The following is a 20,413-nucleotide window of genomic DNA, read 5'->3' on the forward strand; positions in this document are numbered from 1 at the left end:
AAAAATTGATATGAATTAACTTTTGAAATTGTTTATTTTTTTATGATTTAGCTGCGTAAAATAAAAACGAAAAATGACAAAATGCGTTAAAAACGTGACTAGTCACGTTAAGAGAAACCTGCGGGGAACACACACACACACACACACACACACACACACAGGCGCGCAAACAGCTGGAGAGAAAGAGCGCGCGGTCTCTCGGGATCCTCTACAGTGTCATTAAAAACAGATTAAGGTAGCTGCCACAGTGTGCGGGATACTGAAGATCGGCTTATCTGTTGCAAAGGTGAGCGAGGTGCACCCCCCCCCCCCCCCCCCCCCCCCCCCCTCCTCCTCCTCTCCGACCAGAAAAGATTTTTTTTTGCTTTCCCTCTTTCATGTTGAACGGAACGGGGGGAGCCGGGACACCTGCTCGTTTTGGAGGAAGTGGAGGTGTGTGCGCGTGTCCTCCTCAATTTACGCAGCATGGAAAATGTTTTTGGAACTGTTCAGTCCGCAATTTGACTTAAGCAGCTGCAGCCCTCCGCGTCTGGAGCAGTTCTTATTCATTTAATTATTCAGAAGGTAACATTATCTGTATATGAATATATCCAAATTTTTAACACGTTAAAATACAAATAAAAATGAATTTCCATATAAGATCTCAAGCCACATCAGCACAGATGTCACAGGAGCGTGTTCTCCCACCTGTTTCACAGAGTTTGGCTGTGCATCATGAGGCCACCAACACATCTTCTGAAGAACCATCATCTTAAAATGACAAACTCCAGCAGCGTTGGAGGAAACTTGAAACTGGCTGTAAACTGATTCCAAAGTTGTTGCTTTGACAGTGAGGACATAGGACGTATTATAGTCTCTCCTCACAAAGGTAGTTTTGGGACCACATAATCTGAGCTGAAGCAAGTTATAACTTCAAGTGTTTCAAGGCTAACACTCAGCACCCCCTTTCGTTTTCTGTAAAGAGACATGGGCAAAGAGTCTTAACTTCAGGAGAAAACTCCAATGTGGCCAAGAAGTCATCAACACCAAAGACTCTCCTCCCATTATCTGTGACAACAGGGCCAACATCTCAATCATCCCAGGTCAGGGATGCAAAAAAAAAAGAGTCACACAAAGCCCACGACTGTCCCAGAGCCAGAGAGAACCAAAACAAGCTCAGTAGGCCAACATGACGAGATCCAAGATCCCAGGACTATAAAAAAGCGAAGGCCGATGACATCATCACTAACAGAGATAACAAAAGAAATCTTTGGTGAACAGGACATTTCAAAAAAAGCAACAATTTGTCCATCAAAAGCGGCGAACTACTGTTAAACTTGAACTCAGTGGATGATTTGAGGTGTAAAACTGACATAAATAAAATTAGCCTTAATTGGAAATAAAGGGGGATCAGAATCAATTGCTGAATTTGTAAACAGCTGCACGGAATCAATCCAGTGCCACTATAGCACAAGGCCCCCTGCTGAGCACTGAGATTTGCAGTGACAAAGGTGGTGGGGAGTGGAGATCAGACGTGCTGTCGGCCACAAAGAAGCAACGCTGGTGCAGAGGAAAGGATTACGTTGAGGATACCTTATACGTAAACCATAAGTAACTTCAGACAATCAGTGATAAAACAGCAGTTGGAGAAGAGTCAGGCAGAACATTTTACCTCATTGCATGTTACTTTAATCAGGCTGTAAAGTAGATGAACAAACGTTTTTCATATTTCACATAAAAAGGCCGCAATTATAGCAGCACGCAGAGACGTCGAGTGTCCGTGTACTAATGAAAAGTACCTCAGTATCTGTTGTTGTGATGTGCACAGTTGGAGAAATATTCACCAGGCATTTACTCAAGTGTTTCACTAAAGGTCAAAGTGCATTGAACTAAAAAGCAGAGGAATAAGGTAACACTTAAAACTTGGTAACGATATAACTCAACCACAAGAGAGGCTTGCGGAAAATTTATTTGAATTAGAGAACTGGCAATGGACTATAGAAAATAGATATATATTCTGCTTATAAAACATGAATACACACAGTTGGCCTATATAACCTCTATGCATCAAACCTAGCGTAATCAACACTTTGTATCATAATACAACAGAAGACATCCAAGAGCTTATATTATTGACAAACAGAAAATCAGCTTAACAGTACACAAAGGTAGTCTGGATGTTTTTAATACATGGTTAACTGTACACGTAAGGGAAAAAAACAAAACAAACAAACCTCATAATTAGACATCTTGAAATTATATCCCTTTGTCAAGAATGACACTAATACCAGAATCATTTTCCATAATAATGCATCATTTATATTAGCTCACACAAACAAATAAAAAATTAATTAAAAAGTTATTAGCATTGGACTGAGTCCAACACCCCACTGAGTCCACAGCAAGGGCTCAGTGGGGTGTTGGTGAACTGGGAGGTTCCAAATAAGACAGTTTTTGATCATAATACTTAAAACATAAAAATACTACATTAAATTTTACACAGGTAGAAGTACAGAGGCTTAGCAGTCTTGAATAGTTCAGGTACAAAACATACACAAAAATCTACCACTTCTTAGTTTTCTTCATAACAAGATGCAACATCAAATTTCAAATCACACAGTTACAACATTTTCAGTATGAAAACAGAAAAAGAGGGACAATTTTCCTGCACCACTGATCCCAGGAAGGAAATCTAGATAAGTTTATATATGAAATATATTTTTTAAATTAACAGTCAAATATATGCGATATATACACAGTCTTACAAGATAGCAAAGGCAAAACAGCTATTTGCAACATCCCCCTAAATTCTATCAATGAAATAAATCAGATCAATGTAATAAATTATCCATGACATTTAATTTGAAATAAAGAAACATCTTAAAACTACAAGTTAAAAGTCTGTCAAAATATACCCATCTTTGTTTCAAAAGTGAAATAAGATATTGCACCTTTTGTTAAACCAGAGCACAATAAAATGACAATGAAAAACAGCATACAATGCACATCAGGAATTAAAGTAGAACTATTGCCACTGGTGGACATTAATCCTTTTTAAACCTTGTAACAAAAATACATTTCCTGTAACAAAACATCACAGTTTCATTTCACTGAATTATGTAAAAGGAAAACAATTTAACACACTCTTTAAACATCTTATGACATGACAGGCACTATTCAACACTGCTAAGCTTATAATCATGGTTTCATATCAACAGAACTAGAAAAAAATAGATCATATTGCCTTGTGAAATGTTACAAGTCTTGGGTTCGTTTTGGCGAAACAATCTGAGTCAAAGACAGGAAAGTATAGAAAAAAAACAAAACAGCTCTCTCAAGTCCAAAAAGGGATCCCAGATACTGTCTATCCAAAAAAACGTAAAACAGTGTACATAAGCATTTAGTAACAAATAAATGTTCCTGATTTTAGAAATATTAACGTTATCATACAAGTCATTCTACAGCTAGTGTTTCTCACTAAGAAAAAAAGTCTTGAAGGCGTTGCAAATCTAGACCCCCCTCTGTTCAGAAAGGGCCGTTTTCATCATCTCAGTGATTCAAGTCTTTAACCTGGGAGGCTTCTCTAATGATCCTGTGAAGAAAACCAGGTAATGGCTTTGAATTACAGCTATTTTCAACTAAATAAATAACACATTTGACATTTGGATATTAAAAAGGAACAGTGATAAAAGTTTTGTTTCATTCTGACAAAAGACTAACAAGACGACAAAACTAATTGTTTACTGCCGTTTGGGACTACAAGTAATTATTGGCCCTTAATTCCTTATATCTAGAAAAACTAAATAGCAACAAAAACAGTATTAATGTTTTTTTACTATAAGAAAGAAAAAGAAACCGCCCTAAGATCTGTGCTGGTGCACAGCTAAAGCTTGAGGCAGTGCACCCTCTCACCTGAAGGCCTGGGGCTTGTGCCTGCTGTGCTCCTTGGTTGAAGTAGGCCATCGGCTGTCTGTAGAAGTCAACCCAGGCGCTGTAGTCGGGATTAGAGGTCTGCTGAGATGCAGGACTGGCTGCCTGGCCTAAAGAGTGGCGAATGCATAAAATAAGGAGTAGTAATAACAGCTTTGAGGCGTCAAACCTGTAGTATGAGTGTTGTAAAACTTACCCCAAGATTTGTTGTATTCAGGAGCAGTGCTCTGAGCTTGATTCTGCTGACCTGCAAGAGATTTTTATTTGACACCAGACTGATGCGAGCGAAGTGTATGAAAAGCTAAATGAGAGAGACATTAAGCCCTGAGCAGCCATTTAAAATATTCTTTTCTCTCTGAATGACACTTGCCTAGCTTTTTATAATACTGCTCCCAGTCCATCTGGCCCGTCTGGGATCCATTGTGACCTGAAACCAGACACAGATAACGCCACAAGAGTTACTGAGGGCGAGCTAAGCGTTCGCCTTTCCACCTTCTGCTCTCTAATTATTTCCATTGATAGCAGCTTTAGAATCTGTCCATACAGGAAAGACGTGGTTAGCCACAGGGAATGCAACGCTCTCATCCCAGTTTGCATGAGACGGAGCACAGAACAGCAATAAAACTGGCCTGACTGCTGCTCTGGATCAAATGGAGATCTAAACATTCAGACAAGACTCTTGACAGACTTGATGTTCTTTCTTCAGGTTTGACAACAATTATCCATCTGAGCAAAATTCAGGCTGTTTTGTATTGACTTACTGTGGTCCTGTTGGCCTTGAGGCTGCCATATCTGAAAGGTCGTACCCCATCCTCCAGTCATGAACGTCTGAGGTCCACTTTAAAAAACAAAATTAGGCAGAATTGTTCTCAGAAATTGGGTCCTACCTTCGGTTTCATTTCTTTTAATGCATTACTGGCCAAACGCGACATGAGAGAAGTGAAACCTTACTGTTGAGGAGGAGTGGTTGGTCCTTGGTTGTAGGGATTCATGCCAAAGCTGCTGTTGCCCCCCATGCCTGGGCTCTGTAGCAGAAAAAGGGAAAAGCAAGAGAGAGACCACACTTGTGTTTAAAGGGAGCCAACAGGCAAGGTCAGAGGGCAGGGCTGGCTGCTGATGCACTCCATTAAGTCCATTTGATGGATTCTTCATGTTTAACCTCTGGTGACATCCTGCCGGCCACCAGCACCACAGCAGCTCCTCGCCACTGACATGTGCACTCATGAATATCAGGAAAGACAATAGTGACTTGAGGGGGGGCAGCGAGGGTAGGAGTCAGACCACCTACCCCAATTCTCTCATCGATCAGCTGGCGGGCCTTCTCCAACTGCTGAGGGGTGCCTCGGATCGAGAAGATGCGTACGTTGGGGTCGGTGTTGGGCGGCGGGATTCTCTGTAGCTCCACATGGGCACGGGACTGCTCTTTGATGTTCTTGATGGTCTCTCCACCTGAAGAGATGATGTCCTTTAACGTCAGTGTGCTTTTTCATCTGCAAGCCCCTCACACCTCTCTGAGGTCACATCAACATACAGTTCATAAGTGAATGTTGAACGCCACACATTCACATGGTTACATTCAGAAGGGTTATTAACTTTAAGCCTGATCTGCGATTACAGACTTGCTAAATGGTAACGATGCTCATATTGAACGTGGCAATAGACCAGACCGTGGTAGTTGTACCTTACGAAGACTCTGGCATGTGTCTCACCACTTATCTACCATTCTGTGGTAACATCCATGCAAATCGGGAAACAAAAGGAGACATCTCCTGCACACCACCCCCACCACGCCGCATCAGATGCCAGCTTCCCGACGTGTGGGGAGAGCAATTACACCAGCAGGGAGAAATGAAACATAGCTGGCAGGAGAAAAGGGCCAAAATTGAAGCGTATCCTCCTTCTGGGATATCGTTTGTCTCTCTTACCCTTTTCATTCTTGACTATGTGTTGTCTTCTGTGATGAGAGGAGGGAGTGGACGGGGGGCATACGGCTGCCCCCCTCCCGCCACAATGCCCATCTGAATGAAAAAGGCTGAGGGTGCTTCCCGGGGGGACACTAGGGCTGTCCCAACATCAATTACACATTTGTTCACTTGTGGCTGACACTCTGATGACCCTGGCTGACCTCCGAATGAAAACGCTCATCAAAACCTCTCCTCCTTCCGTAGCCTATTCCTTGCTGGCAACAGACTGCACATGGGCCATTAACCCATTGTCAACCAAATGAAACTTCTGCCTTAATGAAGCCATTATGAGCTCTTCTAGTCAGACAGCAGAGAGCAATGAAGACCCTGACTATTCATTTCATGGACTGGGCTGTAGTGAGAACAGATAATACAGGCCTTATTAATGAGACTGGTTTAGTGAGCTGGAGAAAAGGAGGGATACAAAAGTGCAACTGGTGACAGCATTCAGAGCGAAGCTAAGGGTCTTGTTAGCTGCAGGTGGGGAAAACGACGAACCTCTGCTTCACATGAACCTAGGAGTTGGCAACGCGGTTAACCTTTTCCGCCCAAAGCCTACTTTCTGGGGGTAACTGTTTTAGTGCGGATAAAATAAATAAAAATATGCCCGACGCATATGGAAACCTTTAACACTACATCCAAATTTAGGCTGGCAAAATAAGTGTGTCAATATCTATATTCATGCATGTAAACCATTTAGCAGTGACACAGAATTAGAGAACTACACTTAGGAGTGTCTGAAGATTGGAGGAAAAGAACATTCTGATTCTTTGCCCACCATCAGCTTTTTAGATAACTGTTTCAGGATGTGGACAGGGCCATGCCCAACAAGTCAAAGAATCCCCCATGAGCTTCCCACTAATGCCAAGATTTCACACACGTGACTTGATAACTGAAAATAACTGCAGGACATTTACTTATCAGACAGATGTGCTTTTATATTAAACTAAAGATATTATTTATCTCCAAGAATTCATGTAAGTTTTAACAGTCAGCAGCAGAAAGTATCCTTTGAAACACTAACAAACTGCATTTGCTGAGATGGGGTAGAAATCTGCCTGCAAAACCAAATAAAAGAAGGTTTAGAGATTTTTTTTAGGTCAAAAATCACGAGTTAAGCTGTAGGATGCTCCTGCAATGAATTCAGAGCTGTAATAAAGCCCCAGCAGGTTGGTGGGTGGCTTGATTCATCACGCAGTGTGAGTGAGTGAGTGTGTGTATAGGGGGTCAAAAGAGTGGGGCAATGGGCTGCATATGGCATCGTAAAGATATTAATCACTGCGCCCTTTAAGGAATGGCTGACAGCATCCAGACCCACCGCCATCTTCACCATATTGGCCCACTTCATATGCTAATGCCCAAAGAGGGGGACGCAACGCCCAGGTTTATTTGTTTCCCTCGCCCCACTACATGCACAAAAGCCACTTGACATTTCTATTGCCATGTTTTTATCTTAGGTAAAGAGGCCCCCCTCCGACCCCACCCACCAACTGCACATGCACGCACACACCAAGGCAAGATGCATGCACACATTTCCCTTCTCTCACACACACCTCCTTCCAATGCAATGGTCAATGACTTTTAAATAGCTGGCAATAGAGTGGGCATGAATAGCCAATAAGCTAATTCCTCCTATTCATTCCCTCGCTGCACTCTATTGGCTTGAAAGACGCTCATTAGATGCCAGGCAGCCTTCCACATGATTGAGGGCTGTTATTATGCACCTTTAACAATTAATGTCACATTACACGCATTATCCCCGTCATTAAGCCCTTAGTGAAGCCAATGAATGCCACTTGTGCTGTATACATGAGCCCTGGAGGGAGAATGGGAGGGTGGTCACTAACCCCCTCTTCTCATCAGCTTCATGCAACCAGACAGCCTTTGGTTATTAAAAGGAAAAAGGCAATCTGGTGAGCTGGACATGCTCTGAGTAGGACAATACAAATCTTTGCATTGCATAGAAAGAACCAGCAAAAAGCTCATGGGGCTACTAAATTATCAAACTCTAAAAGCAAAGACATAATATTTACCTTTGCCAATTACTAGGCCACACTTATCAGCAGGTACCGCATATGTCACTTCCTGCAGTCCTCCCACGTTAGAGTCACCTCGCCCCCGGCGTCCCATTGCACCCCCAAATCCATCTCGCTCCTACAGGAAGAGGATTTATACAGGTGGGAAATTAAATTTTGGAGGTTGCCACTTGGTTGGTCCACTTTGTAGATGTTTGCCTTTTCATGCTTTTAAATAGAAACGCTGATACATACCTGAGCTGTTTGAACCAGTTCATTTATGAGATGAACTGCATGGTGGCAGTGTTCAGGCTGACCCATCACCTGAGCAACTCTGTCAGGACTGACCCCATCATCTGGGCAAAGAAGACAAGAGGAAAATGTAAAGATGCGTCTTAGCTGCCAAGACACTGGTTCAAATCAACTGTCTGCTTTTGTCTCTGTTTCAAAGTTAACTTCCTACCTTGTTTGAACTGGATCCTGACCCCAGCATCGTTCTGGATCCTCTTGATCATCTCTCCGTTTCTGCCAATGATGATGCCGACAGCAAATCTGGGAACAGCAACCTGCAAAAACACGAGACCAATGAAAATGTTACTCCAAATAAATGAATACAGTCAGAATGAACATGGTTGTCCAGCATTTAATAAAATCAAAGGCATGCTCTTACATCTAGACTGTTTCCACCTATTTTGGATCCAAAGTCTGCCCTGCCAACCCTGAAGTCTCCTTGGTCCTTATCCCGAATGAGCTTTACCACAAGTTCCCGGGCTTGCTGCAGAGAAGATTGAAGGACATCAAAATCTGATGTTTTATTACCAGGTAACTATGGTTGTAAAGCAGAGCAACAGCCCAGCAGAATGTCTCAATAAAAAAAAAGATGTTTTTCCAAATGTTTTGGCAAAAGCTGAGAGATAAAATGTGTAAAACCGAGTGTAAACTAGAAAGACAGTGGAACACACTGAGCTCCTCGGAGACCGACCTGCACTTTATGGGGATCCCCAGTGATTCTCAGAGGCTTGTCTGCTCCAGTGGGCATGGGGTCATCCTGAATCATTATCATCTGCACTCCTGTTCTCTCCTGCAAGAGTAGAATCACATGGAAGCAGAAAACAACCATCACAGTGTTACCTGGGGCACAAAACACTATTCACTGAAGGGTGAAATTTGTGTTTTGATCAGGAAGAAATAAGAATTAATATTAAGCCCAAAATACTTTAAACCCTGCTAAATGCCATTAATGAAGGAATCATTATTTTTAAAGTTGGAAAGATTGTGATGTTTTTAGTTGATACTACAGCAGGTATTGGAAAGGAGCAGTGTTGAGTACAGGTAGCCTGTCCACAATCAAGCAGACAAGAAGAAACAATAAGATAACTATTTACTGTAGAAGCTAAAGTTTAGTGTAACCTGCTACCAGACCTGCAGTTGTTTGATGGTTTCTCCACCCTTCCCAATGACCAGACCAACTTTGTTTGCAGGTATAAGAATCTGCTGGATGGAACTGTTGCCGTCCATGTCATTGTGGAAGCCTGGGCCGTACCGACACTGCTCCACGATCTCACTGAGCAGCCTCTTGGCCTGCCTGTGTGGGCGGATCAGAGAGCAGGACATGTGCCACCAGTTACAGATCTGACACAAAAGCATTTCTGTGTCACATTTTTCTTTGTCACACGGTGAAAGATGTTCAGGTGATTCAGTCACTGATTAAGAGGAGATGTGAAAAGACATTTGAGTTCATGCCGTGGTTAAAACAACAAAAGAATACTTTCCAAATGCTCCCTGCGCTTTTAATAAACCTGTCAAAATCAAAAGCTGAGCCTGTTTGTCTGTCTCGATTAATGTCAGATACAGACTCATTTTTCCATTTCACACATCAGATGTGCGTTACATTGTGTAAAAGGTGGCTCTGTCTTGCGCTGCAATTCGTTATATGCCAAAGTTCATACGTTTTGGTAACTAAAGGTGTCTGTTTCATAGTTAGCGCTTTTTGGAATTCATCACAGCTTTTTGCATAAAAATATACACTGCCAAATTTGCGTAAAAATATACACTGCCAAATTTCTAAAATTACATTGCATCACTTTCAGCCTGTTTGGGGAAAAAAGACAGCATAGTACTACAGAGCTGTGAATGCAGTGCAAGACCCATTTATAGTCACCCATTAAAAAAAAAAAAAAAAAAAGCAGATTATGAAGGATAAATATATTCAGAAGAAGAACATATGTTGAGCATTCGTGGGGAACAGGAATGAATTTACAAGTACCGTTTCAGCACCATGGCTCCATATAGGAGGTAAATTAAATTATTTAGTAGATAGAAACATCTGTTAAGATTGCAGCAGAACAGTTCAAATGTTGATTATAGACTCTGGCACACCTTATTTCTAGATTTATAAAAAGGTGCTGACTTACTCAATATTCTCTGGGGTTCCAGTCAGCGTACAGGGTCTGTCCAACATGCCTCCACTGTCTGTATAAAAAGATTAAACTGACTGAATATGAAAAAACCTGGCGATATAATACATATGGTACTAGGGTTACATTTAAATATACTATTATACAACTAAATGTCAATGATACTTTAAGCAAAGTCATTTAGGAAAGTATAAAGAACACAGACATATGCACGGATCCTGAGAAAGACAAACACTGGGCACGTAAATGTGAAAATAATTGTTTTTGCCATGTGTTTTTCACATTGTGGCTCCTCTATACATTTACCTGAGTTACACAGTACATGCAGGATTAGGAGTTTTCGTCCAAATTAAAATGATAAAACGGGCTTTTCTGCAGGCACCAGCCTGAGTGACAGGTCTGACAAGCAGTTTACAGCATGTGTTTGTGTGCACCCACAGGTAAAGACATATGGCTTAGGGAGGCCTAATCGCTCATTAGCTAATGCCTCTCAGTTCTAACCAGCAGCAGAAAGAGGCAGGCTTAGATAATGTGTTTAGACAGAGCTTACCTGAAGCAATCTGGATTTTACAACCCGATTCCAGTTGAATTCTTGAGATCTGCTCTCCTCCTTTTCCAATGACTGTGAAGAGGTGGCGACAAAAGACCAGTTAGTCTCTTTTTAAAATTTAGACAGGTGCAGAAGCAGTGACCTAAAACTATGTAGAATGTCAATACTGATTATCACCGATGAAACATTACTCTGAACGATAATAGCCTCAAGGTCTACTTACTGAATCCCACCATCTTATCAGGCACTTTGAAGTCTTCTGTCGCAAAAGCCCTGAGAAAGAGACGAAGACTGGATGAAATATAAAAATGCAGAAAACCATTCTACAAAAAAATTTTTAATTTAAAATCATTAGGACTGCAATTATTCATTAGATTTAGAATATCCCCTGTAAAGGTCAACATGGTCAGGAGCAATATTTAAACAGTAACTACTTTAAGCTATAAAATGTTTAAATAAATGGAGATTTCCTCCTATATGAATGAAAACTGTTGCACTAGTTTCAAAAGAAAAAAAAAAACAAATATATACTAAATCCTTATATACAACAGTAAAAGTTATGTTCGGTTAGGAAAAGATTAAATATATCTGAAAACATCATGTCATTAAGAAAGCTCACCTTTGATGTACCATTGCACCAAGGTGATTCCCTACTGAGAAATGAGATCAAAGCAAACCAATTAAACATAATTTGAGATCATAGATAAAATATGTACTAAAAATATCTGCAAAAGTGAAAGCAGACAAAGCAAAGTTTGAAAAAAAAAAAAATGTTGGGGCTGGAGGGGACAGAAGCAGATGGATACGGTTCTGCCAATCCTTCATGTTCGTGTCTGACCCACAGTGGGGGGCTTTCAACAGCATGGAAATCAGGCCTGCGAGTGTATGAGTGAGTATTTCAATCAGAGCTGCTCATAAATAGAGAGGCGGCAGCAGACGGGTCAGTGGCTGCTGGTCCTGAATTGAATTTTGACAGGTAGCACCACGCAAAGGTCCTGCAGGGTCAGTGGAGGATGCGCTGCCGTGGATGTGAACACCTGAGTTGATATCTAGCAGGTTCAATCAATTTTATGGTCGTTTGCACTGATTTCACTTCTTCTGGAAATGCACCAGGGTTAACGCTTGAGAATGGAACAGCTATGAATATAAAAAAGGAGGTGTACTGAACTCACAAGGACAAGACTGGAACATAGTGAGATGGCTCACGTGTATCATTATACTAGTATGGTGAATATTTTAAATCAGAAGACCTAAAATACTTAGTGCTTTACAGTCATGTAATAACTGTCCTTTTAGTCTGTAATAATAAAAAGCTTACAAACTTCAGAAGTTTACTTTATTTGACTCAGAGCCTCCTTTTGGAATTCAGTCATTATTAATAAAACAGTGCATTAAACAAAGCTAAAGAACTGCCTATGACATTTCTATCCATGAATAAACTGTAGAAAGACTATAAGACTGACAGATAAGTTACGTACATTTCCAATTCATGCGTATGAAAAAGGATGAAATCTGTGTCAGACACAAGGCATACAGAGGTAGGATGGGACTTCGACAACACACTGCAGGGTCAGACACTTGATACCGCATAAAGAAAAACAACAAAACATGTAGGAGAACAGGAACCCTGTAGGCATTGAAGACTTACCCCCATTGTCTAGTGAACGCTTTGGGCCTCCAAAACCATAAAGAGAGGGGTCTATGACAGGAGGGGAACTGTTCATGTTGGGCATCTGCTCTCCTCCCATCTTGGCTGCCATCTGAGGACAACAAGACCATATAGTAAAAGGTGAGAAGTAGATAAGTGATATGATTTGAATACATATCATTTTCACAGTCACTTCTTCAGCCCTGACATGCTCTTGAGTCCTACGGTCCTTGAGATTAGGGATGATGGCCCTTTCCTTCAAACCACTCGCCATGTGCGTGTCTGCGAAAATAACCTTTTCCAGCTTTCTCTGACAAATGACACGCGTCATCATGGCAACATCTCTGAATTTTGCCAGTGGATTTGTTGCCTGAAAGTTATGACAGCTGCCCAAAAACAGACATTTCCATACCCTATAAGCCTGAGGTCTTGAATCATTCCAGTGTATAGAAAGATAACAATAAATAAATAAAAATTTGTTTATGCTTTTCAAATCAATGAATGACCTATTTGTAATCCTTGGCCTGTACTGACCCAACCTTTCTGTTTGTGTTAAGCAACAGCACAACAACCTCTGCACTCAACATCAAGAAACAGGCACATATTCACGTCACCGCTTAGCTAAAAATCAATCTGCACCTATTTTCAAAAATCAGTCTTTCGCCGACCTAAATAAGTCATGCAGATTCTGCAGTGATGGACATGTAAATCTTCGGTTACGCTGCTGCTGAATGCCAACAGCATTTTCTACTCCCGGTTAATCTACCACCTCTCCTTTCATTACAAAAATATAGCATTTCAGAAAATTACACTAAATTGAAACCTGTGCCTGACTGGGATTTTTTTTTCACAATATGAAAATGCAGAGATGGCAATTAGAGTCTTCCATCACCTTCAGGGATGATTATCTACTTCAGAGCTCACCAGTGAAATGAGAGGGGTGAAGTGGAAAGAAGAGGACAGAAAAGGAAACCGGTTGCCATTTTACATAATACTCAAATAAGATTTTATTGTCTGGAGAGTTAAGACAAACTGTGTTGTGTCTGTGTCACACTATCAGACGTTGGCTATGACGCTGATCTAGGGTTTACTGCCAAGTGATAAATGGACAAAGACAAGATTGTGTCATTTTTCTATAGTTTGTTTCTTACAAACAACATAGTCTGAATATACAATAAATTCCCACACTCACGTGGATGGTGCACATCAGATCCTGGTTTACCTTGGTCACCTCACAATCAATTATGCATCTGAGGCAGTGAGAGTGCCTCCGTGTGCGTTTACAGTTAATAGTCGTGCACTCAGGTGACTTTAGTAGCAAAAGGGTACCAGCTATCTACGTTAACAACATGTGTTGATCGCAGAACTTTAGGGTAGTAGATAAAAATTAAGCATGAATTTTCCTCTACAAAACAGCAAGCACCATAAAAAGGAACATGTTCCCTTTGTACAGACAAATTTCAATTATAAATGTCATTTCTAATAAATCTAAATAGCACACGCTGTACTGTAGCTGAGCTGTATGAGGAACTCGCGTAACAAGGCTCACAGGAATGAAAGTATGTATAGTTTATATTTAGCATGAGAGAACAATGTGCCCAGAGACTGCGTCATTGCTTTAATGTATACTATACTAACCATGACTGACTTTTACTCACTTCCATTTTCAGAGTTTAAGTTGCCACTTTTACATCATATTTTTGTTGAGGTTATGGCAGATTATTATGTTTGGATCACCAATACTAGCATTAAAAACACTAAATAAGCAGAAGGGAGGGCGCGTTTATCTTCTTCGCGATTTGCTCTGCTAAAGCAGCTAACATGAAAAGTGCTACTGAGAAATGTCGGCCTGTGCAGCATCACGATTTTCCATGAGAAGCAGGTGACCACTTCAACAGCACTGTGGAAAGCACCACCGCACAGTTTAGAGAAGCATTAGACTGGAGGTGTCTACTTCCCATCTCTCACCAACCTGCCTTGTTATCACGTCACATGGACATCACATGATGCCATGCAATATAAAACGGCCACTTACAGCCGTGTCAATTGTGTTATCACTGGAACTCATTGTCAAGTTAACAATAAATACGGCTGAAATGAACAGCTTCGATGTGAATTCAAAGTGTCAAACATCCTGTTGGTTGGTGGTGATGGTTTACAGGCAGAGGGTTTCTCCTTGAGTGCGAGTAGTTTGTTGTGCTGAACGTGACATCTTCTGAACAAGGTGTGAGCACAGATAAAAAAGTGGGACACACAGATAGGACGGTGGCACACGTCACGCACAAAACTACGGGACAGTACGCGTCTGTACATTACACGCTTTAGACTTTTGCACAATGTGTGGAGTGGATCTCTTGTGTAAATGGACGAAAAAAAATGAAGGCGATATACCTGGTGTTTACAGTTTGTTCTGGAGTTTACTGGTTAAACTAGCAGGTTTAGGACTAAAGTCCAATTTGCAAACTATAAAGTGCACTTGGTGCTGTACTAATCGTGTAATTCAGTGAATACTCAGCTGTACTATTGCCCAGGTACAGTGACTACACTGTCACTGTCCGACACCAACGAGCCACAGTGAAAAAGGCTAGCAGTGAATACAGGTGGTATTTCTAAGAACGTGTTTTCTAAACAGCAACGGAAAAATCCGTGTGCTCACCAGGAGGAGTGGGGGCTTATTTGAACAGATGACGTTACATTACATGGCCTAGCTCCAACTCTGAGGACACACCGTGCCACACATGCTAAAGGCTAACACGAGCTAGTGTGGATTACTTCGTGGTGATGCGTGCACAATGTGCCTCGAGCTCTGGCCACAAACATCTCATCAAGATAAATAATGGGGTTTAATCGCGAGTTGTGTGTGTGTGTGTGTGTGTGTGTGTGTGTGGTTACTGGGCGACTTCTCAGTATTTCGCTTCATCCGGCACAACAAACTCCTTGACTTCAAAACTAGCGAGCTAGCACGTCGACAGCGTGTCAGACGGAGCGCTCGGTCAGGCGTCATGTGTGGATTAAATGAAAGTTTAATCACGGTGTGGTTCCGGCTCCAGAGCACCAAACTCGTGTGAGTAAGTTAGCCGGCTAAGCTAACTTAGCAGCAACTTATGTGACTTGACAACAGGTTGCAGTGTCGACTTCGCCCACTAAAGTTGCACAAACTCCGACACGCTCACGTCGCTTTCGGTCTCGTGTGGGCCGTGGCACGTCCGGCCATGCGGGCAGCTTCACCGCCGGTTAACGCGTCTCCTGCTCCGTGTTAACTCTAATCTATCCACTCAGCTAACTGTTATGCTGCCTCGGCTATTTCACGTTAGCTTGCTCGCTGCATGAGGAGTGCTTGGAGCGGGGTGCCCCGACCGGAGCCCGGCCCGGCTCCGCCGAGCGCGCGAGCTGCCCGCGACCCGAAAGCAGCCGGCTCGCGCTCGCCGCGCGGCGATTTACCTGTCGCACCCGACGTATCGTGTCAGCGAAGTCATCTTTCGCTCCAGGCTGAGCCACCGAGGCCTGTCCCTGAACCAGCTCCGCCATCATCATCCTCCGCCTCGGCAGCTGAGAGCCACACTTAAAAAAACAGCACACGTGCCGAGTCCAAGCTCCGCGAGCCGCGTGATATCGCGAGCGGCCCTGAGAGCACGAGGAGGCGAGGACAGGAGGCAGCTCGTAGCTCACGTTGTTGAGACAATAAAACCAAATGATTTTAGCAACGTAATCGACAATGCGAGCTGAGGCAACTGTTGAAGGCGATCGAGATTTGGTTTACGTTCCTCGTATAATATTATTTCTACAAAAATCTAAAATGTTCAGATTTTGTCAAGTTTAAAGTGGCGTGTCAGTACTTTCATTCGGAGACTCTTTTGATACAACATTATATGATTTTCAAGCATGAAAAATGCAACAGTTTCTCTGGAACTGACCATGAAAACGCTCATTGAGGTCCTGTGTCTTTAAGCCCCCCCTCCCCGCACCTCGCTTTATTATGATTGGTCAGCTTGTGGACGTCTTCCTGTTTTCCTGGGGCTTAAATGGCCGTGTACCTGGAGCAGGCTGTGAAAATAGCTGTAATCCCCCCAGAACTGTGAAAGGAAAGAAGTTATTGAATGTCACGTCATTTTAATGTTGTTAAGTTCACCTCAGGACTTGCATCTTTGACAGTGAGTAACACAAGACCTCCCAACTCCACATACCTGTATGATTAATACCGTTCCTGTAATTTAAAGAGTGAATGAGAAAACCACCTAAGTTATAAAAATGTCATTCAACATTCTTGTAATTTTAATCATAAATGTGAATTAAATCTAACCCATAACCCAAGGAAGATGCCACAAAAGATGCTGGTATTTCAACATCACCTTTGTTGTCTAGAGTCTTAACTTTTAATTCTGTTTTGACAGAATGAAAAAAAAAGGAACACAACATATCTGACATCCACACAAAAGAATACAGAGGAACACTGGTTTTTCCCCTGTGCTGCACATGTGGAAACATCTATCGCGGAACATCTGGAAAATGCCAGCAGCCAGACAGAAGAAAGTCAAATTGCAGCGAATTTCCAAACTGTTTATGCAAAACAGTTCCTGCTCCATAAATTGTATCCAAACGTCAATGAGCAAAGTGCACCAGTAAAGGCTAAAATCAATGTGTGGTCCAACAGAGTTCACAGTGATTTGTGCTCTTGGTTTTCAGTATCTGGGGGAACCTTTCCTATAGAAAATGGCATTTGATGTATATTGTAAATATTTTCCAGTAATTCTTCTGGTGTGAATGCTCAGAACTGTTAAATACCTCATAACACAAGAAATGTGAGTTTATGACATGGACAATAATGGCATAAGAGAAAATGTATGTTTACTGAGTTCTGTGCTGCTTCTATACGCTTAAATAGTTTCCCTAGTTACTAGTTTCTAGTATATATATACACATATATATATATATGATATACATATATACATATACATGTTCATGCAGCTGCTACAAAAATGATGACTGACTTAAATTTGACACAAGCACCTTGGAGTTCTGTGTCTTATAGACATCTATGCACATATCAATTTCCCTTCCCCATCAGCCCCTGGGCATTTTATCGCCTCCAAAAAAGACGCAGAGAAATTAAGTGGACCAGCACCTCTAAATAAAGACCTCCAATTTAGCATGATTGAAGTCTGATCCTGACCCAGACAACATATTGCTACCATGTGCCTTCCAATGTATTCAAACCTGGAGGTGGCTGGGGAATGATGCTCGAGCTCAGTATCAAAGGGAACAGTCAGGTGGTGGTCATCATACATCCAGATGATGCATACATGTACATGAGCTCATATGGACACAGATTTATTATGAATTCAGTCCCCATCTGGTCAAACAGACTAAAATGTAAAGGCAGTTAAAGCAGGTGTGAGTCTCTGGAGTCCTGCCAGTGACGCAGTTGGACAAAGTGTGTGTCTGTCTGTGTGTGTCAATCTGTGGTTAGCATGGGAGGCCGATCAAATATCACACACACACACACACACACACACACACACACACACACACACACACACACACACACACACACACACACACATACACACACACACCTTATTGTCTTGCATAGAGCCGATTCTTGTTCCCAGGGTTCACTGTGGTAAAGCTTAACCTCACTGAATAATTTCAGCAAAACTCAGGTTTTTCATTGACAAGACGTACAAGAAATCATCATCATCACCACCATCATCATCATAATCATCATCATCATTAACATGTGCTGAGTAACTGAACCATTTTGATTCTCCTGCAGCAAAAATGTGATGTTTTGGGGTCTGGCGAGTGGAATTCGTGCCCAGTTTTATAAAAAAGGAACATCAATATTGGCACACGTAACTCTTTTTAACCACTGTGCTTTCACCTCCTCCTCCTCAATGTGAAAGGAGCAGGCCATATGAAACTGTAATTGCTTAATAATTGCCATGATTCTGCTATGGGCGTAAATTTCTAAAGGCAGGATGCAAGAAAGGGATAATGTTACATCCTGAGACCCGAGAGGGAGCCCAGCACGGCTTTCATTCAGGAACACATTGTTCACAAAGAACAAGAAGGGAATAAAAGCTATAACTTGTCTTGAACATGTCTTTACTAGAGAAATAGACTCAGCAGCATATGACACGCTGACCTTATTTCATCTTTTGCTTTTATTTTGAGCATAATCCTCATTGTGTTATTGCCATCTTGTTAAACTATCTAGTCATATTCTGGTAGACCTCACAGAACCTGCAATTCATCAGAAACAGAAATCTTGATTTTTTTGCCAAAACCTGCCACAGACGTAACCCACGATACATCTGAACGGCCAGCAGTTCAATCGCAGCTTCACTTATGAAGCAGCTAACGCCTCTAGAATCTTTTTTCCCCTACACTTTCCAGCATTTTTGACTGTAGTCAACCCAGCGCTGCCTAAAAGCATACTTGACGTATTTCATCACCGTCTGCTTTAATTGGAGTCAACTTAAACTTTATATGATGTCCATTACACACGTTTCGCACTTTTGCTCCCTAAGAACTGAAAACTGAGGCGGTTATGTAGTTATGTAGGTACAACCGCTATGTTTCAGTTATTTAAATAATCAATGAGCTGAGTTCGCCACCAGTTATTTTGTCCTTCACTGTTTTTTTATTCTATTTGTGCAATTTCCAATACACATTTCAAAATACAACTAAAATAAAAAGTAATAGAAATAAAAAAGACACCTAACCAACAGAAGCAGGAGAATCATGGTGGGTGAAAGACTGGCATAAAAATAAACAAAAATACATCTGACAGGTAACATCCCGGCTTGAAGGAGAAGACTGACGCATGAAAAGAATAAACAGACCAGTTTTGTCTAATAATGGGAGACACACACTTGTACCTCCTTCTTTTTACCTCTCTTTGGTTTTACCTTTCAGCCTCCTCTTCTCCTCCTCCTTCACCAGCCACTTTTGCTTTGATTCAGCTCTGTATCTGTATTTTAAATGACTCAATTACGTGGGATCCCGTGGTGAAAATTACGGATGTTTTCCACTATTTCCCTCCCCTGGGACACCGTGACCCCTCCCTGGCTCCAATAACCTCCCGTCTTTTCTCCATCCCTCTCTCTGGGCCTCTCTCTCCCTCTCTCTCTCTCCACCTGTCCTATTTTGCTCCTCTCCCACAGTCGCCCCCTTTTTTTTTCCTCACTAAGCGTTGGCTCTGCCGTGCGTATCTGCGACTGAGAGGAAATAATAGCTAAATGGTCTTGTTTGTGAGCTCTCTGCACAGCGAGCTGACAAAGAGTGTTTTCGCAGGTAATTCTTCTGCTGTCACCAACACAACAAGCCGCCAAAAAAGAGTTTCTTAAGGATGACATGAGGCACCATTCAAACCCAAACACCAGGCATGACAGAAATAAAAGCACATCAGCAGGCAGAGTAGGCGAGATGGACAGAATGTTTTTTTATTCATCTAAAGCAAAAGCAGTGGTGATTCTTGAGCACTTTAAACCCTCAGCTTATGGGGGCCTGAAGCTTTTTAAAAGTGGAACCCATCTTGGATGTGCTCTGTTGGTGGTGAATCTACTTTCAGGGTAAAACTCTCACCCACCGCTGTATTGCTCATATTCAGTGAAGTGCAAAGCGACAAGTAATGCTCAGTGTACGGCTGGATCAACTTCAAGGTACAAATACATCCACTAGTCCCGTGAAGCAAAACATGTTTTCCTCATATAATGCATACAGACGGGCCCCTGAAATGCTTGGTGAGCGGGAGGACCGGTCGGGAGACCATTAGGCCAAACATCGCCAGAAATTCTTCAGCTTTAACAGAATTTGAAGGTCAGTTAAACACCCAACCCAAACAGACTGTATACCCTGTGGTGTACTTCAGGCACCATCGGAAAACATTGCATTATCATCCATCATAA

At 41.9% G+C, this 20,413-nt stretch overlaps 1 protein-coding gene and 1 long non-coding RNA gene across 3 annotated transcripts; one reads left to right on the forward strand and one right to left on the reverse strand.

The window, feature by feature from the left end:
* Nucleotides 1-1,906: 1,906 nt before the first annotated feature.
* Nucleotides 1,907-16,079, reverse strand: fubp3 (far upstream element (FUSE) binding protein 3). 2 transcript variants are annotated; one of them, XM_029169153.2, is made up of 19 exons: nt 15,945-16,079; nt 12,504-12,615; nt 11,475-11,505; nt 11,079-11,128; nt 10,856-10,927; nt 10,303-10,360; nt 9,311-9,473; nt 8,871-8,969; nt 8,559-8,663; nt 8,352-8,454; nt 8,144-8,244; nt 7,907-8,027; nt 5,198-5,358; nt 4,861-4,934; nt 4,671-4,747; nt 4,280-4,336; nt 4,106-4,156; nt 3,892-4,019; nt 1,907-3,571 (listed from the first exon to the last, which is right to left on the reverse strand). In XM_029169153.2, exons 1-19 carry the CDS (start codon nt 16,035-16,037, stop codon nt 3,563-3,565), a joined length of 1,665 nt encoding a protein of 554 aa, XP_029024986.1. In that variant the 5' UTR covers nt 16,038-16,079; the 3' UTR covers nt 1,907-3,562. The 2 variants fall into 2 exon arrangements, with proteins under 2 accessions (XP_029024986.1, XP_029024985.1); XM_029169152.2 differs by having other exon boundaries at nt 11,475-11,508.
* Nucleotides 16,080-16,398: 319 nt separating this feature from the next.
* LOC129604943 (uncharacterized) lies at nt 16,399-18,061 on the forward strand. Its single transcript, XR_008696313.1, has 2 exons — nt 16,399-16,654; nt 16,895-18,061. It is a non-coding gene; the product is annotated as an uncharacterized LOC129604943 (long non-coding RNA).
* Nucleotides 18,062-20,413: the final 2,352 nt, after the last annotated feature.

Source organism: Betta splendens, chromosome 12 (genome assembly GCF_900634795.4).
Source record: "Betta splendens chromosome 12, fBetSpl5.4, whole genome shotgun sequence".
In the NCBI taxonomy this organism is placed as follows: Eukaryota; Metazoa; Chordata; class Actinopteri; order Anabantiformes; family Osphronemidae; genus Betta; species Betta splendens.